The following is a 25,126-nucleotide window of genomic DNA, read 5'->3' on the forward strand; positions in this document are numbered from 1 at the left end:
TTGATATACCATGGATGTAACATGTAACATTGATATACCATGGATGTATTGTGTAACATTGATATACCATGGATGTATTGTGTAACATCGATATACCATGGATATATCATGTAACATTGATATACCATGGATGTAACATGTAACATTGATATACCATGGATGTATTGTGTAACATTGATATACCACGGATGTAACATGTAACATTTATACACTATGGATGTATAATGTAACACTGATATACCATAATGTACCCTGTGAATTGGGGATTTACCATGAGTATAACGGGTGTATGTATCATCGATACACCTAGGTGTATCATTGGTATTTGGTATGTGTACCCTGGATATTTCATTGTACCATACTACTGCTGGTTGTTTCCTAATACACAATAGTGTGTGAAATCTGTTTTCTACTTTCTACGTATTAATGTTCTTGACATTGCTGTTATTCCACATTACTTTTGTTAAGCATTTCCTTTTAGATACGACTGCCTTACGAATCACCTTTTTGCGATTCCTGTTTGTAGCCATTTACTTTTAGAAGGTCGGGTAACCTACAAATGTTGAAGTGTGTTGTTTCACTGCCAAACTTTTCCAAGGAAAGAACCTGTTAGATGTGGAGACATGTCCACCACGAGTTGTCAGGGCTCAGTTTTGTGCCAGGCCTTGGATTGTATTTCATGGGAAGTCGAGGTTTGGCCATTATGAAAAAATGTTACACAAAGATGGGGTAGGGTTGGGGTGATTCTGCCCTTTTGGAATTTTTTTTTTTTTTGTATTGGCCTCTGAAATGGTTATGTGAATTATTTTTACAGTTTTGCAGATACTAGTCAGGTTGTTTCCATGTACTGAATCATAGTTTTGTTCAGAGGATACAGACTCTCTGGTCTTCATGGCTGCTTTACATCCATGTTGACTTAATGTCAGATTCATGAGGAAGTAAACAGTGTTTTGACATTTTAGTGGACAAATTGACAAACTGATGGGAGCCGGAGAGGACATCTTATTTCCAGTTCACCTCATTAAGCTCAATAATCATCATTCATTTCATTATTGCTTGACAATTCTCTTTATCATTTCATTATTGCTTGACAATTCTCTTTATCGTTTCATTATTGCTTGACAATTCTCTTTATCGTTTCATTATTGCTTGACAATTCTCTTTATCGTTTCATTATTGCTTGACAATTCTCTTTATCGTTTCATTATTGCTTGACAATTCTCTTTATCGTTTCATTATTGCTTGACAATTCTCTTTATCGTTTCATTATTTCTTGGTTGGAAAAGATTGTTGTCCTGAGCATATGGTCATGGATTAATTCAATATGATGACCACTTCCTGTTCATGCGACGGTGTGGTGATGTTAATGAGAGATCTCCCTTTGAACTGATGCCTACCAGTGTGCAAAATAGTTTCCAAATTTAGCTAACCAGTTGGACTAGCTATGTCTGAGAGTTACTAGCCCAAAATAAAATTCACTCACCCCAAATTTGAATGTAAAACCTAAGCAAAAGATCCTAAAAATATATGATAATAAAATATTGTTTTCATCATTATGCTGCTAATTATCAGTTTTATCAGGCCATGATCTTGCCTGTGTAGTATAACTTAACAAGTTGGAGAGAGGGTGATATATTTACACAATAATCCCATGTAAATTCACTAGCCAGTTCGGCCAATGATGGAGATTTACTGGAATTTTTACTAGCTATGGGCTAGTGGTCCCTTGGCCATATGGACACTCTTGCTGACAACTGCTTTAGCCATAGGTCCCTGATATTAATTTTTATTCATACACAGAGACGTTGTCTCTGTCACCCATCGCAGAACAGGTACCGTATTTCCTAACATAAATATGTTGATTAATTGCTGGATCTAGGTTAAACAAAATAATCTGTCGTATGTATGCATTCTCAATTTTATCATGCCATCTACAGATATGCCAGCCTGAAAGTGTTGCAAATACTAGTTTTACTTTGACCATAAAATTAACCGTCAACCAAATACTAAGATCACTTTGTGCAAGTGGGCCCTGCACATGGTCCAGGAAGCTAGGTACATCTGTGATGGCAAGTCCCTGAGGGACTACTCATGTAGTTTAGTTCTTAGTCTCGCGATGCCATCTTACCGCTTATGCAGAGGAAGTTCATGACTGTTGTAGTAAGGAGATTGTTTTGGGGGAAAAGTTTTCGGATAAATCATGTGCTCTTAACAAGAAGAAAGCAACCCCAGGTTATTTTTACTGTGTTGGTTTGGTCAGTTTGTTTTGTTTATTTACAGTAGAAGCTGTCCAAACTGGCACTCACTGGGACTGAAGAAATAATCTTAGACAATGTACAAGCCACCTATGGGACTTAAATTTTATGCCATTGTTGACGACTTGCCAGATTGGACAGATGCCGGTTACAACAGCTTCCACTGTATACTAGTCGTTATGACCAGGGATTGTCTCTCACAGGTTGTTATTCACTGTCTGTCTGCATGTGCCTGTGTGACAAAGCATCAGATCGCACTCTGTGTCTGCACTTCCCAGCCTGATCCCACATATGCTGCCTTCATGTCCAAGCTGACAGCAGATCCCCAATGCACATCCTGGCTGACAAGGCAACAGATCGCTAGGTACACTGTCTCCACGTCCTAGCTGACTAGATCCCTACATCCTGGCCGACGAGGCAGCACATCGCCACTCACTGCGCTTCCCGACTGACCAGGCAACAGATCGCCACTCACTGTCTGCACTGACCACTCTTGCTGTTAGTTACTGAGACAAGGCTCTCATCTTGTGTTACCAGCTGACTTTCCATGGAGATGGCAACCTTATCTATTAGTTCCTGTGTACATCATGTATTTATTCAGGAATAAATTGTTGATCATGTTTATTAGCATGTGCTTTTATCAAGCACCCAGCCCTTTTGGTTTTGTTTCATTATATGCCTGGATAAAGAAGTGATAATTACGTTCAGGATCCTTCATCAACCCATGCTTCTTGCAAAAGGCAACTGATGCAATCGGAAAGGCTCAGTACAGTCTGTTTGAGTCACATCTCACGAATGAATTGCTTTCTAACTCAAAGACACTCGTAAATGACTCGAACCAATGCCAAGTAAATAAGAAAAAACACACCAATTGTGCAGAATTTCGTCAATTTTTGTGTACAAAATAAAAAAGTGGTTTATCAAACCATCATTGTTTTCATTATCTACATCACTTGTGGCAAGGGTGAAGTGACAGCTCAGGTAACAGCCAGGTCAGAGTTCTTTACAACTGTTTGTTTTTGAGTTTAGTGCAATTCAGAGGGGAGATATTGATTCAAATGGACTGTAACTTGGTTTATTCAAGTTATCATGTCCAAAATGAAGTCGATGTTTCTGACACTGGGTAGACTACTCCACACCATGTCGTATCACTGATGGTTGTCGCGCGCAGCATTCAACAACAAACAAAGCCTTAAGGAAGACGGTTGTTTCAACTCAAGTTGCCCAAGTGTATATTCCTGTGAGATAAGGCATGCTCCTTGACAGCAGCCGATAGATGAAAATAAACCTACATTTAGAGAGTTGGCGTTAGTCTTGGAACAGGTGATGTGCTCCATTTTAATCACATCTCTAGTTCTCTGCAATCGCTTGCTGCTGACGGTCCTTAACCTCTGAATATGTCATTGTCAACAGAAGTCTGTTGTTTAATGCTGCACTCGAGTATACGGACCAGACAATCAAGTGATTGTAATGAGCATCGATTCAAAGATGACGAGCAAACTGACCATCTAATCCATTCTGTCACCTCACAACCCGTGAAAATCTAGGTTAGAACCGGCTCCAGCAAGTCATGTTTTTTGTAAGTGGTGACTAACAGGATCAGGTTGTCAGGTTGACACGTCATCGTATACCAATTACACAGATTGATGTTCATGCAGTTGATCACTGGATTGTCTGGTAGAGACTTGATACAGCTACAGACCCCTGCCATGTAGCTTGAATATTGCTGAGTATGGCATAAAACAACAAACTATCCAACCATCACCTCAGTGAGTGAGTTTAGTTTTATGCCGCTTTTAGCGATATTTCAGCAATATCACGGCAGGGAACACCAGAAAATGGGCTTCACACACCATCACCTCAGACTAAAGATGGTTACAGTGGTGGCACAAAGGTCAGATTAACTACAGATGAGATTTATTTGTACATGTCATCACATTAATCAATTGTGCAACAGAAGTGACAATCCTTGGACTGGATATACTGATGGTAATAAGTAATGGAACAAATCTGACAGCAAGTGTCAACACAGTAAACAGATGAGGAAAGAACTATCACGATGTTAGTAAATGATGCTGTGGAGGAATATCCAAACAATATCGGTGACTCGTGTCATAACCAGTTCCTTGTAAGACCACCGAGTTCACTATCGGACAGTACAGAATCAACGTCAGGCTTTATATATGTTCACAACATAAAACGTGCAGACTCAACAAAATCCATTACATCTGAAAACTCATTAAAATAAGATCAATTCTTTGTGCTTGTCACAGCATCACCCAAGTCTTATGTACAGATCAGTGAAGTTATCTCATAATGCCCCTTTATCACAAACTCTGACTATGAAATTACTAACATGAAGTCAACATGAGCCAATTAGATATCAGCTTTCTTGAGTTTAACAGCAAAACAGCACAATGGTCATTTAAAAAAAAAATGTAATGAATTTATTTTTGGGGTGAGGTAAAGCTTGAATCAAAATTGAAAACTCACCAAAAGAATTTTCTGAAATGTCTAACAGATGGCTGAGATTGGCAGAATGTGTCTCAGGATATAGAAAGTCATTAACTTACATTTTTACCTCTAAAACATTTAACAGGTTATAAGAGGACAACATCAAAAGTCGTCTGCCATGTTTTTCATCTACAGAGAAAGTTGGACTGAGATTTGCTGATGTGGGATTCACTTTGTGCAGAAATAATCTGCATTTTTGGTGTCAATAACGTTCTTAGAATAGCAACATATAAATTATAATCAGAAAAGTGAAGATATAAGAATATATTTCAAAACATGGTCCTCAATCAAGAAGCTGACATCAATCAATTTTCACATTTTGTGTGAATCATTTATTAATGCCCTTCAAAGACTTCAACGTGTAATCAGTTATAAACATAACCGTTGTTAATTATGATTGAGTAAAGTTTATCAAAGTTTTATAACTATGACGACATGGGGGAGGTCCAGCCTTCAGACAGAGTGAGTGAGTCAGATTTTACATCATTTTTGGCAATATTCCAGCACTATCAAGGCGGGGTACAGCAGAAATGGGCCTTACAACCAAGTGGGCCTTCAGCATGACGGGTGACGACTTGAACCACTAGGCTACTGTCATACAGTCCCACTGATTTCAGCGGACCTTGCAGAAACTCTAGACAGTGATGAACATGCAGTGTCTTATCAGATGACATCCTGGTTGAGATAAGGGAGACAACTCCGCCTGTCTGTCTTGTGCCTGTTATGTCTCAAGTAGGGTCCAGTTAGTCCTGAGAAGACTCAGGACCTGAATATTTATATATCTTCATTGACAAGCTTAAATGTCAATCTTCATCATTTGCAAAGAGGTTGGCATCTCTGGAATTGAATGGCAGAATATCGGCTGGTGGCAGTCACAAGAAACAACTCAGTTACCGCAGCATGACTGACTTTGTGGCACAATCACAATGACAGACTTAGAATGTTCTGTAAACACTACATCGGTTCATAAGTAAATGTCGACTTTGTGCGGCAGGTGACAGCCATTTATCATTTCTGGTGAATTTCTGGTGGAATTAAATCGTGTGAGTATTGGATTTGCGTTCTGGAACCCTTTGGGCCATCTGTGCTCCAGGTGTTAACTACTCCACTCCAAACAGATATCGCTGTATTACTGCATGGCTTTACCATTTCAAGATAGCTTTGTACAATCTGCTTAATAACTTGGCACTCCTTCAGTAGGCGACTCAGATATCATACACTCTGTTATCATCTGGCAAACATCACCATCAGCTGAACACAGACATCATCGACTCCATCGTTACCTGACCACCATCAACCATCAGCTGAGGACACAAACATCACTGACTCCACTGTTACCCGGCAACCGTCCACCATCAGCTGAGGACACAAACATCATTGACTCCACTGTTACCCGGCAACCGTCCACCATCAGCTGAGGACACAAACATCACTGACTCCACTGTTACCCGGCAACCGTCCACCATCAGCTGAGGACACAAACATCACTGACTCCACTGTTACCCGGCAACCATACACCATCAGCTGAGGACACAAACATCACTGACTCCACTGTTACCCGGCAACCATACACCATCAGCTGAACACAGACATCATCGACTCCATCGTTACCTGACTACCGTCAACCATCAGCTGAGGACACAAACATCACTGACTCCACTGTTACCCGGCAACCGTCCACCATCAGCTGAACACAGACATCATCGACTCCATCGTTACCTGACCACCGTCAACCATCAGCTGAGGACACAAACATCACTTTCTCCACTGTTACCCGGCAACCGTCCACCATCAGTTGAGAATACAGACATCACTGACTCCACTGTTATCAGTGACTTCATTGTTACCTGGCAATTGTCCACAATCAGCTGAGAACACAGGTATCAACAACTCCATTGTTACCTGGCAACTGTCCACATTGGCTAGTGACACAGATATCATTGACTCTGTTGTCACTAGGCAACCGTCCACCACCACCTGGGAACACAGACACCACTGACTCCACTGCTACCTAGCAACAGTCCAGGATCAGCTGAGGAAGTGAAGCGGTACAGGGTGCCCATCATTCCGCGCCCGCTGCAGCAACTTCCTCGACTCAAGCACAAAGTTGGAATAGTGGATCTGTGGGTGAAGCAAGATAAGTTCGTCCACTGTCTCCATGGTAACCTGTCCACACCTCATCAGACCAAGGTAGCGGAGAGATTTGCAGGTTTCTGATATGGCTCGCACACCATTGTCTGTAATTTCTCCACACCATGCTACATCCACCCGCTCCACAGTCTTGCTGTATCGACCAATGTACTCCAGAGCTGAAAAAACCACAGACATTGAACTGATGTAAGTACAGTGACATACATTCATAGCTTCAATGATAGAAACAATACAAGTAAATTTCAGTCAAAACAAAACTGAACAGTTAGTTCATTGTCCATTCCACATGATAAACTGACAGACATGGTAGACCAATTCTTCTCCCTGACCTGTGGGAGCTCTGAACAACTTACTCTTATCAGTGAGGTTACAGGCCACGCAGGACAGACACTTGAGGTGGACACAGGAGAGAACGATGGTCTTGATACACTCGTCATCCACCGTGCGGTTGAGAGAGACGCTGAGCACCTCAAGCTCCTTGCAGCTCCTTGCGATGTTCTCCAGGCAGGCAGAGCTCAGCTGGGTCATGTTGGAGATGTCCAGCATCCGGAGACGGGGCAGCTGTAGCAGACAGTGAGTGAGTGAGTAAAGAGTGAAGGAGTGAGTGTAGGAGTAAGTGAAAGAGTGAGTGAGTGAGTGAGTGAATAAGGGAGTGAGAGTGAGTGTATAATTTTTCAGAGAGATGAAAGGTGAGTGAGTAAGGGATTGCATAAGCGTGACGGAAAGAGTGTTAAATGCATCAAAAACATAAATTCACAATAACTGCTACATCAACAAGTATGTATTGTCCTGGGCCTAAATTCTCGAAGCTCTCTTAGCGCTAAGATAGTCGTAGATAAATGTTAATGTATGGCACTTACGACTATCTTAGAGCTACGACAGCTTCGAAAATCTGGGCCCTGGCATCTCAGCACTGAGATCTCCCACCTTGGCCAGTTGCTGGAGTCCATCGTCTGTGAGACTGCAGGCTAGAAGATGGAGATACTCTAGGTTGGGACATCCAGCTACCAGGGCTTTCACACTCACGTCCTTCACCTGCAACACCACCACTCAACTGGATATAAATCAGTCAGCAAAACAGCCAACTGCCAGTTAGCCCTTGGCTAGTAAAAATGCCAGTAAAGCTCCACAGTCAGTTAGGGGCTAATTAGGGGCTGAACACTGCCGCGCGAGACAATGTGATCGGTATATGGTATATGCCGTTTTTTAACATACCACATTCTTCCACTTCAGCACATCAGCAGCTCAATGATGAAACCTGTGTCATGCTGACAACATCATATTCTCATCTATTTTTGAAATTTTTTTCTTAGGTTAAGCTTTCAAATATGGGGCTAGTGAAATGTTTCGTGGGATAGATACCTTCAAGCTAGACAGCAAAATGTGGAAACTATTTCACACACTGATACAAATACAACCAAACCATAAAAGTAGTATAGGGAATGATAGTCCGAAAACACTTTTCAAAAACCCCTCTAAAAAGCCTCATTTACTAAATGAGGCTTTGGTGGGACCATTAGCTCTTGCTACTATTGCCCCTACTACAAAGCCACGCCATCACGTTTACCGTGACTTGGCAGGCGGTAACACTGTGCCGTACGGTACGATCAATAATTCTTCTCTTACAAACCCCCTACCCGGCCCACCCCTCAAGTAGTACAAGTTAGGTTCGTCGGCTTTCATATCCACTTTATCTATGTTGTAAGTTTTGACTGACCATATAGGATCGGTGGCTCGCTTACGGCTATCGCCCCTATGTTATGTTTATATCAATGAAACAGTTTAATGTGAACCGCCTACGATCTCTTTGGTGTTCATAATAAAGGCTTGCTGGGCTTTTTGTATTCCCTGTGCTATGTACTTTTTTTTCTCGTCCTCGCTGATAGCAGACTTACGAGACTTGGATCGAATATCTTGTTTCATTCCGTTATATTTTTTGAGTTCAGAGAGGATTGAACTAAACTCCTCTTCTGAGATCTTACTGTCAGAGAGTGCCGTGGAAATTCGCTCACTCACTGTGTTGAGTTTTGCTTCAGCCAGAACCCTGATCTCGTCGTGTTTCAATACCTTACGATTAAGTCTGCGTGATACTAACTTAAGCGCCAACCCTACCAACCCTGTCACCCCAGCCGTTATTTCAATACCTAGCACTATAGGTGCAGCCACGATGGTGGTTAACAACCCAACGCCTGCCGCCCCTAGTCCCATGCTGGTTGCCATAAGGGTAGTGTCAGCCCCATCCACGATATTGAAAGCTCTATTGTATTTTTTACATAGTGCTTTCCGCGTGTCACGGTCTTGTTCTAGTTGACGTTTTACATCACATAACTGCCTCAAGCGGAACCCATCTACGGTTTCCAACGTCTTCGCTACTTCCTCTACGACTGGGTACAGACCCATCCTATAATATATATTTTGAAAGATATTTTAATTGGGGTTCAGTTAAAAATCTATCAATGTATTTGAAGTCTATAAGTTCTAGACTGTTAGTCAGGGTAATAGGTGAGAGGCTAATAGGATTTATTGGTATAGAATGAACCCCACTGAGGCTTATTAAGCGGTTTATAGGACCCGTGGTATCCTGTTGTATAACAATACGACAATATTTGCCTTTGTGTATGCTAAACCAGCTTATTGCCACCCCGGGTAAAATTTGGTGTCTTATTGGGCGGTCTCCATTGTCTGAATACTCAAAGAAGACTTCTATGATGAGTGTGAAAGGGGGGGTTATTATTTCAGGATTACTAAATGTTAATTTATTTTCGAATAAAGCCGATAACCCATTTATGCTACTTCTTATTAATGTCCTCTCCGGAATGAAATCCCCGACCCAGATACCGTTATTCCTAATCTTAGAGATACGCCCCACTTCAGTTAATGTGATATAAGGTGAGGTGGGTGTTAAGTTGAGCAGCCATTTAGGCTCTTTAAAATCTAATAACGACACCCGTTTGTACACGTTGTCTTCGAATTGTAGGATGTATAATTCACCTTCCTCACCAGGCTGATCGAATCCCTCTGTATCTCCCAGGTCGTTAAGTGTAGTGTTGGGATGATGACTGGTCATTATTATACTATTATGATATAATTTCCAACTGGTTTTCTGATAATAATTCAGGGGTTAACTTTATACCCATGAAGTGTATGTTGTCAGGCAGGAAGATATTGATTAGTGATATCTTGTTTTCTACGATCACGTTGACCCCCTGCAGACTGGTCTTGGAGTCGACACCCACCCGCACGTAAACGTTGCAAACTTGAAACTGGTGTCGTTTCACCCACCCGAGTTTGATCCCCTTCACGATCTCGACATCATTCCCCGATGGTTCCCCTAGGTAGACTTTGATGAACAGTGTTGAGTTTGCCGGTAGACTCTCTAGTATCTTAACCACGCCTTCGAATTCAGACACCAACTGCAATTTCACGTTTTGCATGGCCGGTTTACTCGATAGCATGTGGGCTGCTATAGTGTTGACTGGGCTGACGACTATGCTACGTCTCTGAGTTGGGACGTAAGCCACGAGCAGGGTTCCATTGTTCACGACTTTGTTTAGGTGGTTGTCTTTGTTATCCGTGAACACGTAAGGGGAGACGAGTCTAATATTGAGAAACCATTTGTTATCGGGTAACAACACCCACTTGTCATCTTCGGTGAAGACGAGCATATATGGTTTGTTTTTGACGACGGTAGTGCTCTCAACATCGTCTAAGTCGAACAGTTTACCTCCGAATGATGGGTATATTCTCCAGTTGTCATCACCGGTGTTGACGAGGGCGTACTTAGTGTTGGCTGTTGCCCCTGTGGTATCTATCATATCACTTAGGGCTCCACCGGAGGGGATTTCAACGCGTTTGTAAATGTTGTTTTTTAGTTGCAAGGCATACGATTTACCATCTACTCCGGGAGCGTCGAAACCGCGTGTGTCTCCGAGGTCGGAGATCCCGATATTGACGCATTTTTTCACTCCGGGCCCTTGTGCGCTGGTCATGTTACGTGAAGCGTTAAGCTGAGGTATCCTATATTTACAGGATTATGATTTATATCTAACACCGATATTGTCAGCTCAGGTATGTTGCCCTGGGTTAATCTCTTATACTGCCGTGGTGAAAACGACTCGGTTCTACCGTCGTTGAATTTCTCAGTTTTAACCGGCACTGCTCTCAGTATAGTGGAAGGGTGTCCTCCTTGAATGTTGTACGTTGTGCTAACCTGATCGAGATGATTGTACAGCTCTCGGTACGGTACTAGGTCGGGTAACTTCGTGCCTGTGACGGTTGTTGTTGGTTTTATCTCGTCAGGAGACATACCGAGTATCCTCGCTAATGGTCGGCCGAGCCTCAAGGAGGTTCTTCCGTTGTTGATTAACACCACTGTACCGTTTGAGTCGTTCATCTTGAGTTCGGCTCCCAGGGGTTTGAAGACCTCGTCGTTTAGCGAGCACACGCTGTAGTAGCCGTCAGTTATTTGGCTGCGAGTTCCACTAACGAATAGTTTATTGTTGCTGATATTAATGTTAGTCCATTGCGGTAGGTAGGTGATATCGCAGAGTGCGACTTCGAGTTGACCTGACGTGTTATCGATCGCGTGCGTCAGCTGAACGGCCTCACCGCTCGTTATTCCTGGAAGTGTTATGTACATATTACATATATATTTATTTATATAATAGTTTTAAAATGTATTCCCCTGGTGTGTTTTACCCTAAACTGGATGTAGATTTCTCCCCCATGAAGATCGTGGTTGCTCCTGAGTTGTATTTCAATGCCCAGCTTTTAGATGTGTTCGATAAGTATAAGCTTATGGTGACTAACATTGAGGCAGTCCACGCGTGGTTCAACAACCCTATGCAGTTCTGGCAGAATCAATTCAACTTTGCTGTGTGGTGCGCTACAACGGGGTGTGGTGTGGCATTGACCGACACTCGGCGTGGACCGCTGAGTCAGTCTGTGTTCAAATTCCACGTGTACTACCAGGTCAGACGTATCCTTAAAGAGATCAGTGCCCCCCTCCCACAGGACAAAGCGTGGGACGCAACAAACAACCCATATGATAGACGGGCCTATGAACGTATTTGTAATGAATTCGAAATAAACCCGAAGACGGATTGGCGTTTGCCGGGGCCGAACCACGGGTTGGGTATTCCTTCTGATGGCGTGCGATCAGTGAAAGAACTCAGTGATCTTATACTGAAACAAGGTAAACTACGCCCGGACTTTGCTTTGTCGAGTAATGAATGGAGGGATGATCGTATGAACTTTAAAGGTGGTGTTGCTTTCACAGTCCAGAAAGTGGAGCAGTCAACCGCAGACGGGTGGAAAATGTTCATGCTGGACACGTCGAAAGGATTCACTCGTGCTGGTACAATACGCTTGAACGACTCGATTCGAACGTACGTGTGGGCGCTGTTGGGTGCGCAGTCGATGACGCGTTCCAACATCCTCGGTAAGGGAACTGCTTACGACGCTCAGAAACAGTTCGTTTCCAACGTTGAGGATGCTATAAATTCTCCAGTTGATCTCCCGCGGGCCATCGAACGCTACCAAAACGTGTTAGAATACGCCAGATCGAAAGTCAATTACGTGTTCGGCGTGGGGTTGTACATGGCTCCGAGTGATATGCAACTGAGAATAAAAAAAGTGGTGGGTTATAACAATAAAATAGTCATAGCCACGGCGGACCAAAAGTTGGGTATCAACCCCGATATTAACACCCCCTATATCCCACACACCCAACCACGTGAAAAGGGTATAGTGGCGCCACCTCCGGAGCCTAAAGTTCAACCAACACCACAGGAGGTGGCCCCTCATATGCAGGTCTCCTATGAGCAGCATATTGATAATAAAACAGCCTTAGTGGTTGGTGGGGTAACTTTGGGACTTATTTGGTTAAAGATTTCTTAGCCGCTACGTACACCAGACCCGCCACGGCGACGATGGCTGCCCACAGGTTTTGACTGAGCCACATGGCAGTTTTAGACAGAGCGCTCAACAACCACGAGACGATACTACCCAGGATGCCGGGAAGGGCTTCGGCGGCTTTACCAGCCAGTTTAGCTAGGCCTTCCCCGAGTTTCTTAATCCAGTCTTTAACACCACCACCGCCACTTGGAGTTCCCCCGCCGGCACTTGGGGGTGTGGGGGCACCCCCCACCAGTGACACCACCAGGGTTGATATGATGAAACCCAATGCAGTTAGAATGCTGGCGATGGTGATCCCTTGCTCCCGGAATAATATCCGAATCCTGTCTGCTAACGTGGTGTCTCGGTGGAGGACTTGATTGATGGTTTCCCGTATACGGCTGACCTGGGATCGAAGCTTTTCTTTGAAGGAGGATGCTGTCTCCAACCAGACCTTCTTTTCCTCTTCCAAATCACGTATTCGTTTCTCGATGGGGGCTTTCAGAGCCTCGTCCTCAGTTTCACCGAGTTTTTTCCTTTCATAGGCGATGTGGTCGTCTATCTCACTCATTTTGGCCGTGCTTTTCCAGAGATGACCACGAATGGTTTGCATTAACAGATCCAACCCCCGCAGTTCCCTAAAGGTACTTTTAAGCCCCGGGAAGGGCTCGTTCTCGTAGTCGGCCAACACCTTTTTAATATCATAAGTCATGTTTTGATCCGATGGGGCGTCCCTGATGCCTTCCAGATCTTGAACTAACTTCGGAGGATACTGCTTAGGTCGCGCGCCACCGTAATCTATGAAGCCTAGTTCATCTTGGACAAAGTTAATCTTATATTTACCGGCCAATGTTGATAAAGCAAGCGGTTTTCTCGTTGTTTGATGAAAGAGATCAATCCACGGGTAATCCTTCAAACGCAGCTTACCCTTGTCGAAGGTAAATTTGTTATAGTACCTTCCCGACGACTTGAGTTTGGATTTATTTTCAACTACGTCGTAATAATCGTCGACGGCGCCTTTAAGGAGCTCGTCACCTTGCGAGAATGAGGTCTCCTGGTCATCATCGTATACCTGGGCACTAGCGCCCCGCATATCATCCATAGGTATGTCTTCATCCATTAGTATTAAAAATATATTTCATTTATATAACAATGTACGGTAGAAAATTAGATCCTTTCAGAAAATTGAGAGAGCCATTAGGTGCCAGAGCCGTGCGACAGTCGGTGACCATCACCAACAATCCCAGCAAGATAGACCAGAACCAAACTCTGCTGGTTAGATTTCCAAACCTTGGTGAGAATGACCTCATTGTACCAGGCACTGTTCGACTGGCGTTCAATATCACGTTGACCTCCGACAACGACAAACGCGAGCTAGTGCGGAACGTGGGTCGAGCTATCATCAAGAAAACGACCGTCAAGATCAGCGGTAACGAGGTACTGAGCATCGACGACAGCGACGTGTTTCACTGCTACAAGGATCTCTGGAAAAGCGAGAGAGAACGAGTCAACGATGTGTACCAGGGTATCAGCAAATCAACCCGGGCGCGCATAGGATACGTCTTCACGCAAGACCAACAAGACAAGCTATCGGACGGTGAAAAGGCTATCGCTCTAGCATATGGGAATCGATTCTGCGTGCCGCTCGACTTCGAGTTGCTCACGGGACACGCGCCGTTTTACCAGGCCGCGCTGGGTGATAGGCTCGAATACGAGCTCACGTTTAACGACTATAGCAAAGTAGTGCGTACGCCGAACGGTGATGAGGCCAGTTATGCCATAGACAACATCTCTCTGGAGTTCGACATGGTCACTAGCCCGGAGCTGGCCAGGCAGGTTCGAAGTCAGTACTCTGGGAAGATGGCTATACTGTACGATCGCGTACTGAGGCATAGATCAGTCGTGCGAGATAAGAGCGACACTGTGTGGAATATCAACCTGAACGTGCCGGCGCGATCGATGAAAGGTATCCTGGTCGTCCCCGTGGAGGATTACGATCCATTCCGGAGGGACAGCGAGAAGTTTTTCAACCCCGAGATTGAAAAGGTGGAAGTTACCATCGAGGGCGTGCCCAACCAGCTGTTCAGTCATGGTATGAGACCACACCAGCAGTGGGATGAGATAAAAAAGCTACCAGTGGGGGACTACATAACAAAGGACCTGGACCTCGGCTCCGTGCAGATCGGTGAATACCTGACCACCAAGTATGCCCTATGGTTGGACATGCGATCCACGGATGATGATAAACTGCATGGCAGCGGGCGTCGTATAGATAACGGCAGCGAAGGGATAACCATCCAGATTAATAAGAAGGCCCAAACCGCTGGTAAGTTGAAATTATATCTGTACGTTATTATGGACGCGCAACTTAATATAGACAATGGGAGATTCGTGCAAGCCATCTACTGATGGGGGAGACCCCCTGGGGTTACCCACTGACCCACACTGCGCTATCATATGCGGGCAGACTGGCTGTGGGAAGACCGTTTTCGTCTTGGATATGTTGGAGGGTTACTACAAGGATGTGTTCGATAACATCGTTATCATATGCCCTACTCTGAGCATGAATAAAACGTACGCGCGACCTTGGGTGATGACGGACCCGGACGTACACAAAATCGACCCTGGAACACGCCTGCAGGACTGGTTGAAAGCTCTTCACGAGAAATTTAAAGGGGAACCGACGCTGTTTATACTGGACGACTGCAGCGCTAATCGCGAGATAACAAAAAAGAGAGACATGCTATCGTACCTGGCCTTCTCCGGCCGTCATGCAAATCACAGCGTCTGGGTGCTAACACAGAAGTTCAACTCGGTGTTGAAAGACCTCAGGGAGCAGACGCGATGGGTGGCCTTATTTCACTGCAAGGACAGGGATTCGTTCGAGGAGTGTTTGAGAGAGAACGATGTGATGAGTAAATTAGAACGGGAACGGGTGAAGAAACAGCTCGCTGAAACTAAACACGCTAAGCTCGTACTAAAGACCGACCAACCAGTAGCATATAGAGTATACTAAGCAAAGCTAAGCTAAAGCTAAGCAAAGCTAAGCAAAGCTAAGCAAAGCTATGATATTTGAAGTATTTGTCGTGTGCAACTTAACCTTCATTTCTCTGTGTTTTGTCTGCATCGGGTATTATATAGTTAAAACTAAATCTTACTTGTTATATTATAAGATGGAGTGTGAGGAATTGCTCGAACAATTGTCGCCCGCAGGCCCCACTGATGACAAGCGAGAGAAACTGGTGGCGTTGGCTGTTGGCGGCAAAGCCAAACATTACTTTGGAGACTACACCCCGGATAAAATTCACAAAATGTCAGCCGAAGAAATCGATAAGCTGTACGCTAGATACGAGTCCCGGCTCGGAGCAGAAATGACAAAGACAATAGGATCGGCTATGACCCAGATATACACCGGTATTGTATCACAATTCCTTCCCATTCCACCAGAGCGCCGACTTTACCTGTGGGAGGACCTCGAGAAAGACCCTTTTATCGAACACGCCGTGAGCTCTATCAGCTGCGGGCTGTACCACAAATATGGCATGTTGTTGGCCCCAGTGACGGCGGCGATTATCACAGCAAAACATTGCCAATTTGAGAGAAAGAATAATAATAATAGTATAGATGGATGCTGCACAGGAGGAGACCCCAGTGGATTCACAGGAACCAGTGACGGTGGAGACCCCAGTGGTGGTACCCCCAACAGTAACCAGACAGAAGAATCCTAAGAGAGTAGCTGCCGGTAAAAAACGGTGGTGTAACCAACATAAAGTGACCAACCCAACCCGACTGTTGTTGGCTGTAGGCGTAACTGCTGCCGTGGTTATAACATGGTTATACACCTCCCACAGTGAGCCACAACCCAACAGTGAGGTAACCCCCAACAGTGGGGGTGTGGGGGTATCCCCCACTATTGACCCGCATATCATGTTATAATTTTAATATTTTATATCATATACATAATGTCTGAGGGGAAAACGTTCGTCAACGACGCATACCACGCCACAGTGGTAGCCAGTCTAGCAGTAGGGTACGCTCGGTTGACTAAAATGGTGCTTAAACAACCAACTATCAAGCTAGATTTCAACCTGCAGGATATGGGTATGCTCATAATGAACCTTGGTATGGCGATGGCCACAAAAGACATCCTAGTAAAACAAGGAATAATACCTGATAATATAATGAAATAAATATAGGGATGGCCACGATAGCTATGATGGTCGGTGGGGCGTTAGTGAATGCCCTGGCATTTTCCGGGAGTAATTACCTCTTCTCGAAACTACGAGATGATCACGCGGCTGAAATACAGGAAGAAAGGAAGCGGCACGATCTCGCTACTGAGAAATTACAAAGAGCACAGGCCGAGTACGCTAAAAAACGCCTCCAGAGGATCGATTTTATTAACGAACAACTCACGCGTGAAAACCATGCCGTTCAAACATTCAACGATGTTGATGAAGCAATGAAAGAATACTATCTACTAACTGGTAAACAATTGGAACCGCTCAATAAACCCACACTCGCTCAGTACTACACACCATCCAAGGGACAAATAAATCGTGAACTGGGCTTCATAGTGTTGGGTATAGCAGCTACTGCGTTGGTTGCAAAGCAATTAAACTAAAATACCTATATAAGTAAACATGAGACCCGCTCCATACCGATGCGAATACATACTTATGGGGAAGACCGAGGCCTGTGGTAGGAAATGCAGGAATCAGGGGTTCTGTTGTTTCCATATGGGAAGTCCTAACTACACGTGTTCTGTGTGTGGTATCGGGGTTAAAGGGCACTACTGTTTATGTAAAGCTCACGGAGCGAACGTAGTCAGACATCAACTCATATACGAGAATAAAAAAGGCTACATAAAAGAACGTAGGCGGCTGCTCAAGATAGACTCCAATTAGAGATTATACACACCTACGTATAGCTATGTCTGTGGAAAACATATTCAAATATGAACTGGCCTTATGGGGCAGCTTCAGATTTAAGATAATAGTGGACGTGGTATGGATTAAAGAGGGTGTTAAGTATACTCACCCCTTCGAATGGGAGCGGGATATCGCGTCTCAATACCATATAGAATGTTTTTCGAGTATAAGTGAATACAAGGAATACTATACCCAAGGCGAGTACTGGATTGAAACAGCCACACTATATATTTTACCAGGTACTTGGGACGATTTGACAGAATGTCTAGAATTGTACCCGGCCACCAGAAAATATTTTTTAAGAGTTACTGCCGACCAATTAGACATTGATTCTCTTAGGTGTAAACACTATGGCTACTGTGCGCGAGCTCAAGCGGGCCGCAAAGCAGAGAGGTGTTATCGGGTATTCTAGAATGCGGAAGCCAGCATTGTTGAGATTACTAGGTTTAGAAGTCCCTCCTACAGTAAAACAGTTAAAAGCTCAAGCGAAACAGCTTGGATACACGGGTTATTCAAAACTGGGGAAAGCCGGGTTAACCGCATTGTTATCACATGCCCCAGTAGCACGTCCAACTGTAAAACAACTGAAAGCCGAGGCACATGATTTGGGTTTAGGCGGGTATTCTCGTATGAGAAAACCACAGCTTGTAGAATTATTACGACAGAATAGAGCTATTGACCTACAGTTCGTGCGCACTGAGCACGCCGTAGGCAATTATTTGAGAGGTTGGCGTATGCGTGTTGATAGAAACATAGACATTACAGATATCAAGCCTCTGATAGCTGATAAGGTCAACCAGGAACTAAATAATCTAGGAAGTATCAAGTTTCAGATCACAGAGAAAATGTCGCTCGATAAGCAGGTTGGGAGTACCACTGAGTATATTCAACCTTACTTCCGAGGTAAACAAGAGGTCGTCACACATGCAGAGACCATTGACGCATCAATCGATAATAGTTTTCAGCAGATACGAGAATACCTAGAACGCTACACACACTTAGGGTCCGGGTGGGCTGTAGATAAAATCGATAACGTCTATCTAGATATAGCTAAATACGTGCCGTTCAGAGGTGGGTCATACCTAGCCTTGCCTCCCTACTATAAGAACAAACAAGCCATAGTAAACGTTAAGAATAGAGGAAACGATTGCCTGAGGTTATCTATCAGGTCAGCCTTATTTCCAGCTGCCACTAATCCGAACAGGCCTTCTAATTATCCACAGGACGATGGGCTCAACTGGGATGGTATAGATGAACCCACCCCAATATCCCAGATCACTAAAGTAGAAAAACAGAATAATCTGGCTATAAATGTCTTTGGACACGAAGGTAACACAACAATAGTACACAGGGTCAGCCCGGTGAAGGATTGTCAAGTTATTAATTTATTCATGATTCAAAAAGGTGAAAAGTATCACTACACGTGGATAAAACATCTCAGCCGGTTGTTGCACGACCAGTCGAAACACGTTGGGGAAAAACACTTTTGTGTACGATGCCTACACTGTTTCAGTCGGGCTGATTTATTAGAATCCCACCTGGAGGATTGCCAAGGTGTTGGGCAGACGGCCATACGAGTCGACATGCCTAAGGAAGGTGAAAATATCCTAAAATTCGACAATCACAAGAATCAAATGTCTGTGCCTTATATCATATACGCCGACTTCGAAGCCTTAGTTGTAGGGGAATCATCCACTAGTGGGAGTTTCACACACAAAACACAAGAGCATAAAGCCTGTTCGTTTGGATACATTGTCGTCCGTTGTGACGGGGAAACGAAAGCTCCGGTAGTGTATAGGGGTCCTGACGCGGCTGAAAGGTTTCTAAAGTGCTTGCAGGAGGAAGAAAAAATTATTAGGAATGCATTGTATAAAATCGCTCCAATGCGTATGACCAGAGCCGACAAGCTAGCTCACACCAGTAGCACTAACTGTCATGTGTGCGACTCGCCACTTAACGGTGATTCGGTGAGAGATCACTGCCACATAACTGGTAAGTATAGAGGCGCCGCTCACAACGCGTGCAACCTCAAGCTTAAAATCAATCCTAAGACAATAAACATTCCCGTTGTCTTTCACAACTTGAGAGGATACGACTCTCACTTGATCATGCAGGCCATCGCGAAAATCGATGGTAATATAACGTGCATCCCCAACAACATGGAGAGATACATCTCCTTCAGCTTAAACGGACTTAGGTTCATTGACTCGTTTCAATTCCTCCTGTCGTCACTCGACAGTCTGGTCAAGGCCAACAATACCTTCCCTATCACAGATCGATACACAGACGCCGAGACTAGACACCTGCTCATGAGGAAGGGCGTGTACCCATATGAGTACATGGATAGCTGGGCTAAGTTCACAGAGACCAGACTACCTCCTATCGACTGTTTTTATAGCAAGCTGAATGAGGCGTCCGTCTCACGAGACGATTACTCGCACGCGATTAACGTATGGAATAAACTTGGTTGTAAGAACCTTGGCGATTATCACGACCTGTACTTGAGGACAGATGTACTGCTGTTAGCCGACGTGTTCGAGACGTTTCGGCAAACATGTTTAAAGCAGTATAAACTCGACCCCGCATGGTATTACACCAGCCCAGGTCTGTCGTGGGACGCCTTGCTTAGAAAGACCGGAGTTAATTTGGAATTGCTCACAGATTACGACATGCACCTATTCATTGAGAAAGGCTTGCGAGGTGGGATTTCCATGGCATCCAAACGATACGCTAAAGCAAATAATCAATACGTGAAAGGTTACGATCCTAACAAACCAACCAATCACATTCTCTACCTCGACGCAAATAACCTGTACGGCTGGGCTATGAGTCAGTATCTACCTACAGGAGGATTCGAATGGGTACCAAACGTTGATGTTATGAGCATTGCACCAGATTCGAACAAAGGTTATATCCTCGAGGTTGACTTAGAGTATCCCAAGGCATTACACGCATCGCACAACAGCTATCCCCTTGCACCCGAACGTATGAAGGTTAACACAGACTGGATGTCTGAGTACCAACATAACTTGTCAGGTGGTCGTGTGGCGGACGTTGAGAAACTCGTGCCTAACTTAATGAATAAGACCAAGTACATAGTTCACTATCGCAACCTACAGCTGTACCTGTCATTGGGTATGAGGCTGACCAAAATACACAGGGTGCTCATGTTCGACCAGAGCCCATGGATGGAGCCCTACATCAGAATGAACACAGACCTACGAAAAAAAGCCACCAGTGATTTTGAGAAAAATCTCTACAAGCTCATGAACAACTCGGTGTTTGGTAAGACTATGGAAAACCTGAGGAAACGCGTAACCGTGAAACTGGTTAGATCTAATGAGGAAGACAAGCTCAGGAAATTGATAGCCAGTCCGGCATTCAACCGTAATAAAATATTCACAGACGACCTAGTTGCCATACACATGAAGAAAAGCCACATAAAATTCAACCGACCTGTTTACGTTGGGATGAGTATCCTCGATTTATCCAAACACCTGATGTACGACTTTTACTACAACGAGCTCAAGAAACAGTACGGCGACAGGTGCGAAGTGCTGTACACTGACACGGATTCCCTGCTGATGGAGATTCGAACCGAGGACGTGTACGAGGACATGAAAAAACACATCGATTTATACGACACCAGCGACTATCCTAAGACCCATACTATACACAGCACGGTAAATAAAAAGGTCCTAGGTAAGATGAAGGACGAGTGTGCTGGCACGCCAATAGCTGAGTACATAGGTTTGAGGCCTAAGATGTACTCCATATTGAAAGCCGACAATAGTGAGATCCGAAAAGCTAAAGGGGTTAAGAAGTATGTGGTGAAACAACACATCAAACACGCCAGATTCAAGGAGGCCCTGTTCAAGACCCGTACCTTTAGACATAAGATGAACACGCTTAGAAGTGATGGACATAAGATATACGGACTGACTATAAACAAGACGTCCCTATCGCCTATGGACACGAAACGTTGGATAGCTATTGATGGTATAAACACATACGCGTATGGACATGAAAAAATTTGAGGCTATTTATTACAGCCCGCGTGGATATTGGAAAGGAGCTAGCGCAGTAGATAAGCTATCTAAAATGGCACGAGTATCACCAGAGAAAGCCAAAGCGTGGCTTGAAAAACAAGCCCTGTGGCAGATCTATTTGCCGGCGCCACGCTACGTACCTAGAAGGAGTTTCGGAATTAACATACCTAATAGCATTCACCAGGCAGACCTACTGTTCCTACCTCATGATAAGAGGTACAAGTATGCCTTAACCGTAGTGGACGTAGCCAGTCGTTACAAGGAAGCCGAACCCTTGACCACGAAAGATTCGGCCAAAGTAGCCAAAGGATTAGAACGCATATACAAACGCAGCCCGCTGACGTGGCCAACAGAGCTGCAAGTTGATCCCGGACGGGAGTTCATGGGTGCCGTTTCACAACTGCTAGCCAAACACGATACAAAGGTCAGACGTGGCACGGCCGGAGCCCATCGCAGCCAAGCTATAGTTGAGAGATTTAATAGGACTTTGGCTGAGCGCTTGTTCGGCCATCAGTATGCTAGGGAGATGACCACCCCTGGAAAACGATCGACTGAATGGGTCACGAGGTTACCCGAGGTGGTGTCGGCAATCAACCATGAAGTCACCCGTCTCACCGGTAAGAAACCGGCAGACGCTATCAAACTAAAATCAATAGTTGCAGAGTCGGCCGCTCCATTGCGTGGGAAGGAGAAACAGATACCGGATAGGGCCCTAGTGAGGTATCTGTACCAGCCTGGGGAACACGAGGGCGATAGCCGTAAGCGAGCCACCGATCCTATATGGTCAGTCAAAACTTACAACATAGATAAAGTGGATATGAAAGCCGACGAACCTAACTTGTACTACTTGAGGGGTGGGCCGGGTAGGGGGTTTGTAAGAGAAGAATTATTGATCGTACCGTACGGCACAGTGTTACCGCCTGCCAAGTCACGGTAAACGTGATGGCGTGGCTTTGTAGTAGGGGCAATAGTAGCAAGAGCTAATGGTCCCACCAAAGCCTCATTTAGTAAATGAGGCTTTTTAGAGGGGTTTTTGAAAAGTGTTTTCGGACTATCATTCCCTATACTACTATAAAAGAAAGGAGTTCTATTTTGGTGAAGCACGACTAGCTACAAACTCCAGTGAAATCTAGTTTACAAACTGTCAACTAATCCTTTTGGTACAAGAATGTTTCCAGTTTAAATGTTCCAGGTAGTGTAATTAAAATTACACAGTTGCCAACCCTGAAGTGTTGCAAATAGTAGTTTCAAGGGACAAAATTGGTAGTTTGACCCTAAAATCAGTAGTTTAACGTAATACTTGCAGTCATGGGGATTCTCTGAAAGATAATATGACATGCATCAAGCATAAAGCTTTAATTCAAACACCCTGGTTTCTCATAATCAAACGGAAGGTACGGTCACATGGTTAAATTATTCATTTTCTGCTGATTTACAGTGGGTCAAATCACAAAGGTATTGAAATCTTCAGATTTCTGATAGACAATTTTGCTAATTTTTGCTTTGTTATTTGCAATCATTTCAGTTCATATGTCATTTAATTTAATGAATGGAAGGTATGTGAAGTCAGAAAATGTAATTAATCAACTAAAACATATTTTTGGTTACATATCCCAGTTTCAACAAATTTCACAGAATTTCTAGTACAATGGTGTTGACATAGTATGAAACTACGATAAAATCCTAGTGGTTGTCTTCTCTGATCTCACCTTCACACACTGGTCGATGCGGAGTTGTCGGAGGTGGGGACAGCCATGCGCCACAGCCAGCATGCCCTCATCAGATACTCTGTTACACTGACTCATGAACAGATACTCAAGCTGTGGGCACCCGTTGCCAATCTGGATATCACCAACAGAGGAACATGATGAACACATAAAACATTTGACTAGCATGATAACAACTGCTCCTTTGTTGGTAGAAGTTATTCCAGCAAGACGCTGAAACTGCTGGCAAACAAGGATAAGTTGGACCAGAGCTGAGGACACGTTTATGAAAAGTAAGAGGTCCACAGCAAGGAGCAAACCCACTTGGTTTGTGAAAGGGAGCGCACATGTAGGCTAGAGCACATGCAGTGCATGACAATGAAATTGAGTCTGTGTGTAACTGCACCCGCCTTGCACACAAGACTCTCATGTGGTGAGTATAGCATCTAAAATTTATCTCAGACAACCTTGGACCCCTAGGCTCACAATGGCAAGCACCAGTGGGCGGCATTCATACCACCTTACATGGGACAAATGTCAGGTCTGTGCTCAACATATCCTTTTTTGCCTATATTCAAGAAGTGGTAAGCCAAAAATTCCCTGGTTTCTCATACTGAGATAAACAGAGTGCTTCTCTCGAGGGTAATCAACGGTCTGATGTATGCATGTTAGCAGCAGCATCACATGACTCACAGAGCCAACAGGCAAGGTAGAACATTTGTATATAACCTGACCAAGAAGTTTACAACATATTTATCTTACCGCCATGTTAAATGTACAAAATATTTCATGTTGAATTTTGATAAGCTTGCTACAGTCTATATGACATGTAAACAAAATGGTGTCTGCCTCTTGACCAGATTTTTTAAATTCTGCTTCTTGTTTTGTTTTCTTCTAGTGATGTGTGATGACTTGCGAAGGTCAGATGTTTTCAAGCTCATGCAACTTGAAAGTTATCCTTAGGTCCCATGAGTATTGAGACAAAAGTGCTCGACTGTATTTTCAAACCACTGCCATACAGCTGAAATATTACTGAGTACAGCTTAAAAAAAAACAACTCACTCACTCATGAGGTGATCAGTTTATCATGGTAGTCACATAACATTAAAAAAAATAAACACCAGGGAGAAAGGTGAGCTCAGCTGTCATGACACACCATCAGGCAAGTCAATTTTTGAACTGTTGTAGAGTCAATTGCCAATTTACTCACCGCGACAATGGACTTGTCAGAGATGGAGAAACAGCCGTCAAGGTTGAGGTGGCGAATAAGGTGACAGAACTTGCCTACAGACTCAAACACATCGTCCGAGAACACAAAGTACCTGAGATAAAAAAAACATCAATTTGATAACAAAAGTAAACACAAATTACAGAAGTACAAAGTTTCGTATCAAGATTTATCTTTCTGTAGACCTAAAAGTCACTTACACACAGTCTCACCTGGCCAACTGCAGCATGTGGATATAGTGGAAGAATCTGTATAACATCACACATATCCACAGTCTTACCTGGCCAACTGGAGTGTCTGGATATAGTGGCACTTCTGAAGGATCTGTATAACATCACACCTTCCCACAGTCTTACCTGGCCAACTGGAATGTCTGGATATAGTGGCACTTCTGAAG

The 25,126-nt window shown here is 44.0% G+C and overlaps 1 protein-coding gene across 2 annotated transcripts in view; it reads right to left on the reverse strand.

Moving 5' to 3' along the window:
- Positions 1-2,828: 2,828 nt before the first annotated feature.
- The window catches only part of LOC137259734 (F-box/LRR-repeat protein 17-like), a 31,162-nt gene continuing 8,864 nt past the window's right edge, over positions 2,829-25,126 (reverse strand). Inside the window, exons 3-7 of one of the 2 annotated variants that reach the window (XM_067797335.1) lie at positions 24,712-24,823; positions 23,505-23,636; positions 7,848-7,955; positions 7,274-7,481; positions 2,829-7,078 (exon numbers count right to left, since the gene is read on the reverse strand). In XM_067797335.1, coding sequence (XP_067653436.1) covers positions 6,798-7,078; positions 7,274-7,481; positions 7,848-7,955; positions 23,505-23,636; positions 24,712-24,823 — 841 coding nt within the window. In that variant the 3' untranslated portion in view covers positions 2,829-6,797. The remainder of the gene's footprint in view (positions 7,079-7,273; positions 7,482-7,847; positions 7,956-23,504; positions 23,637-24,711; positions 24,824-25,126) is intronic. The other variant, XM_067797334.1, reaches the window with a different exon arrangement.

Source organism: Haliotis asinina, chromosome 13 (genome assembly GCF_037392515.1).
Source record: "Haliotis asinina isolate JCU_RB_2024 chromosome 13, JCU_Hal_asi_v2, whole genome shotgun sequence".
NCBI lineage: Eukaryota > Metazoa > Mollusca > Gastropoda > Lepetellida > Haliotidae > Haliotis > Haliotis asinina.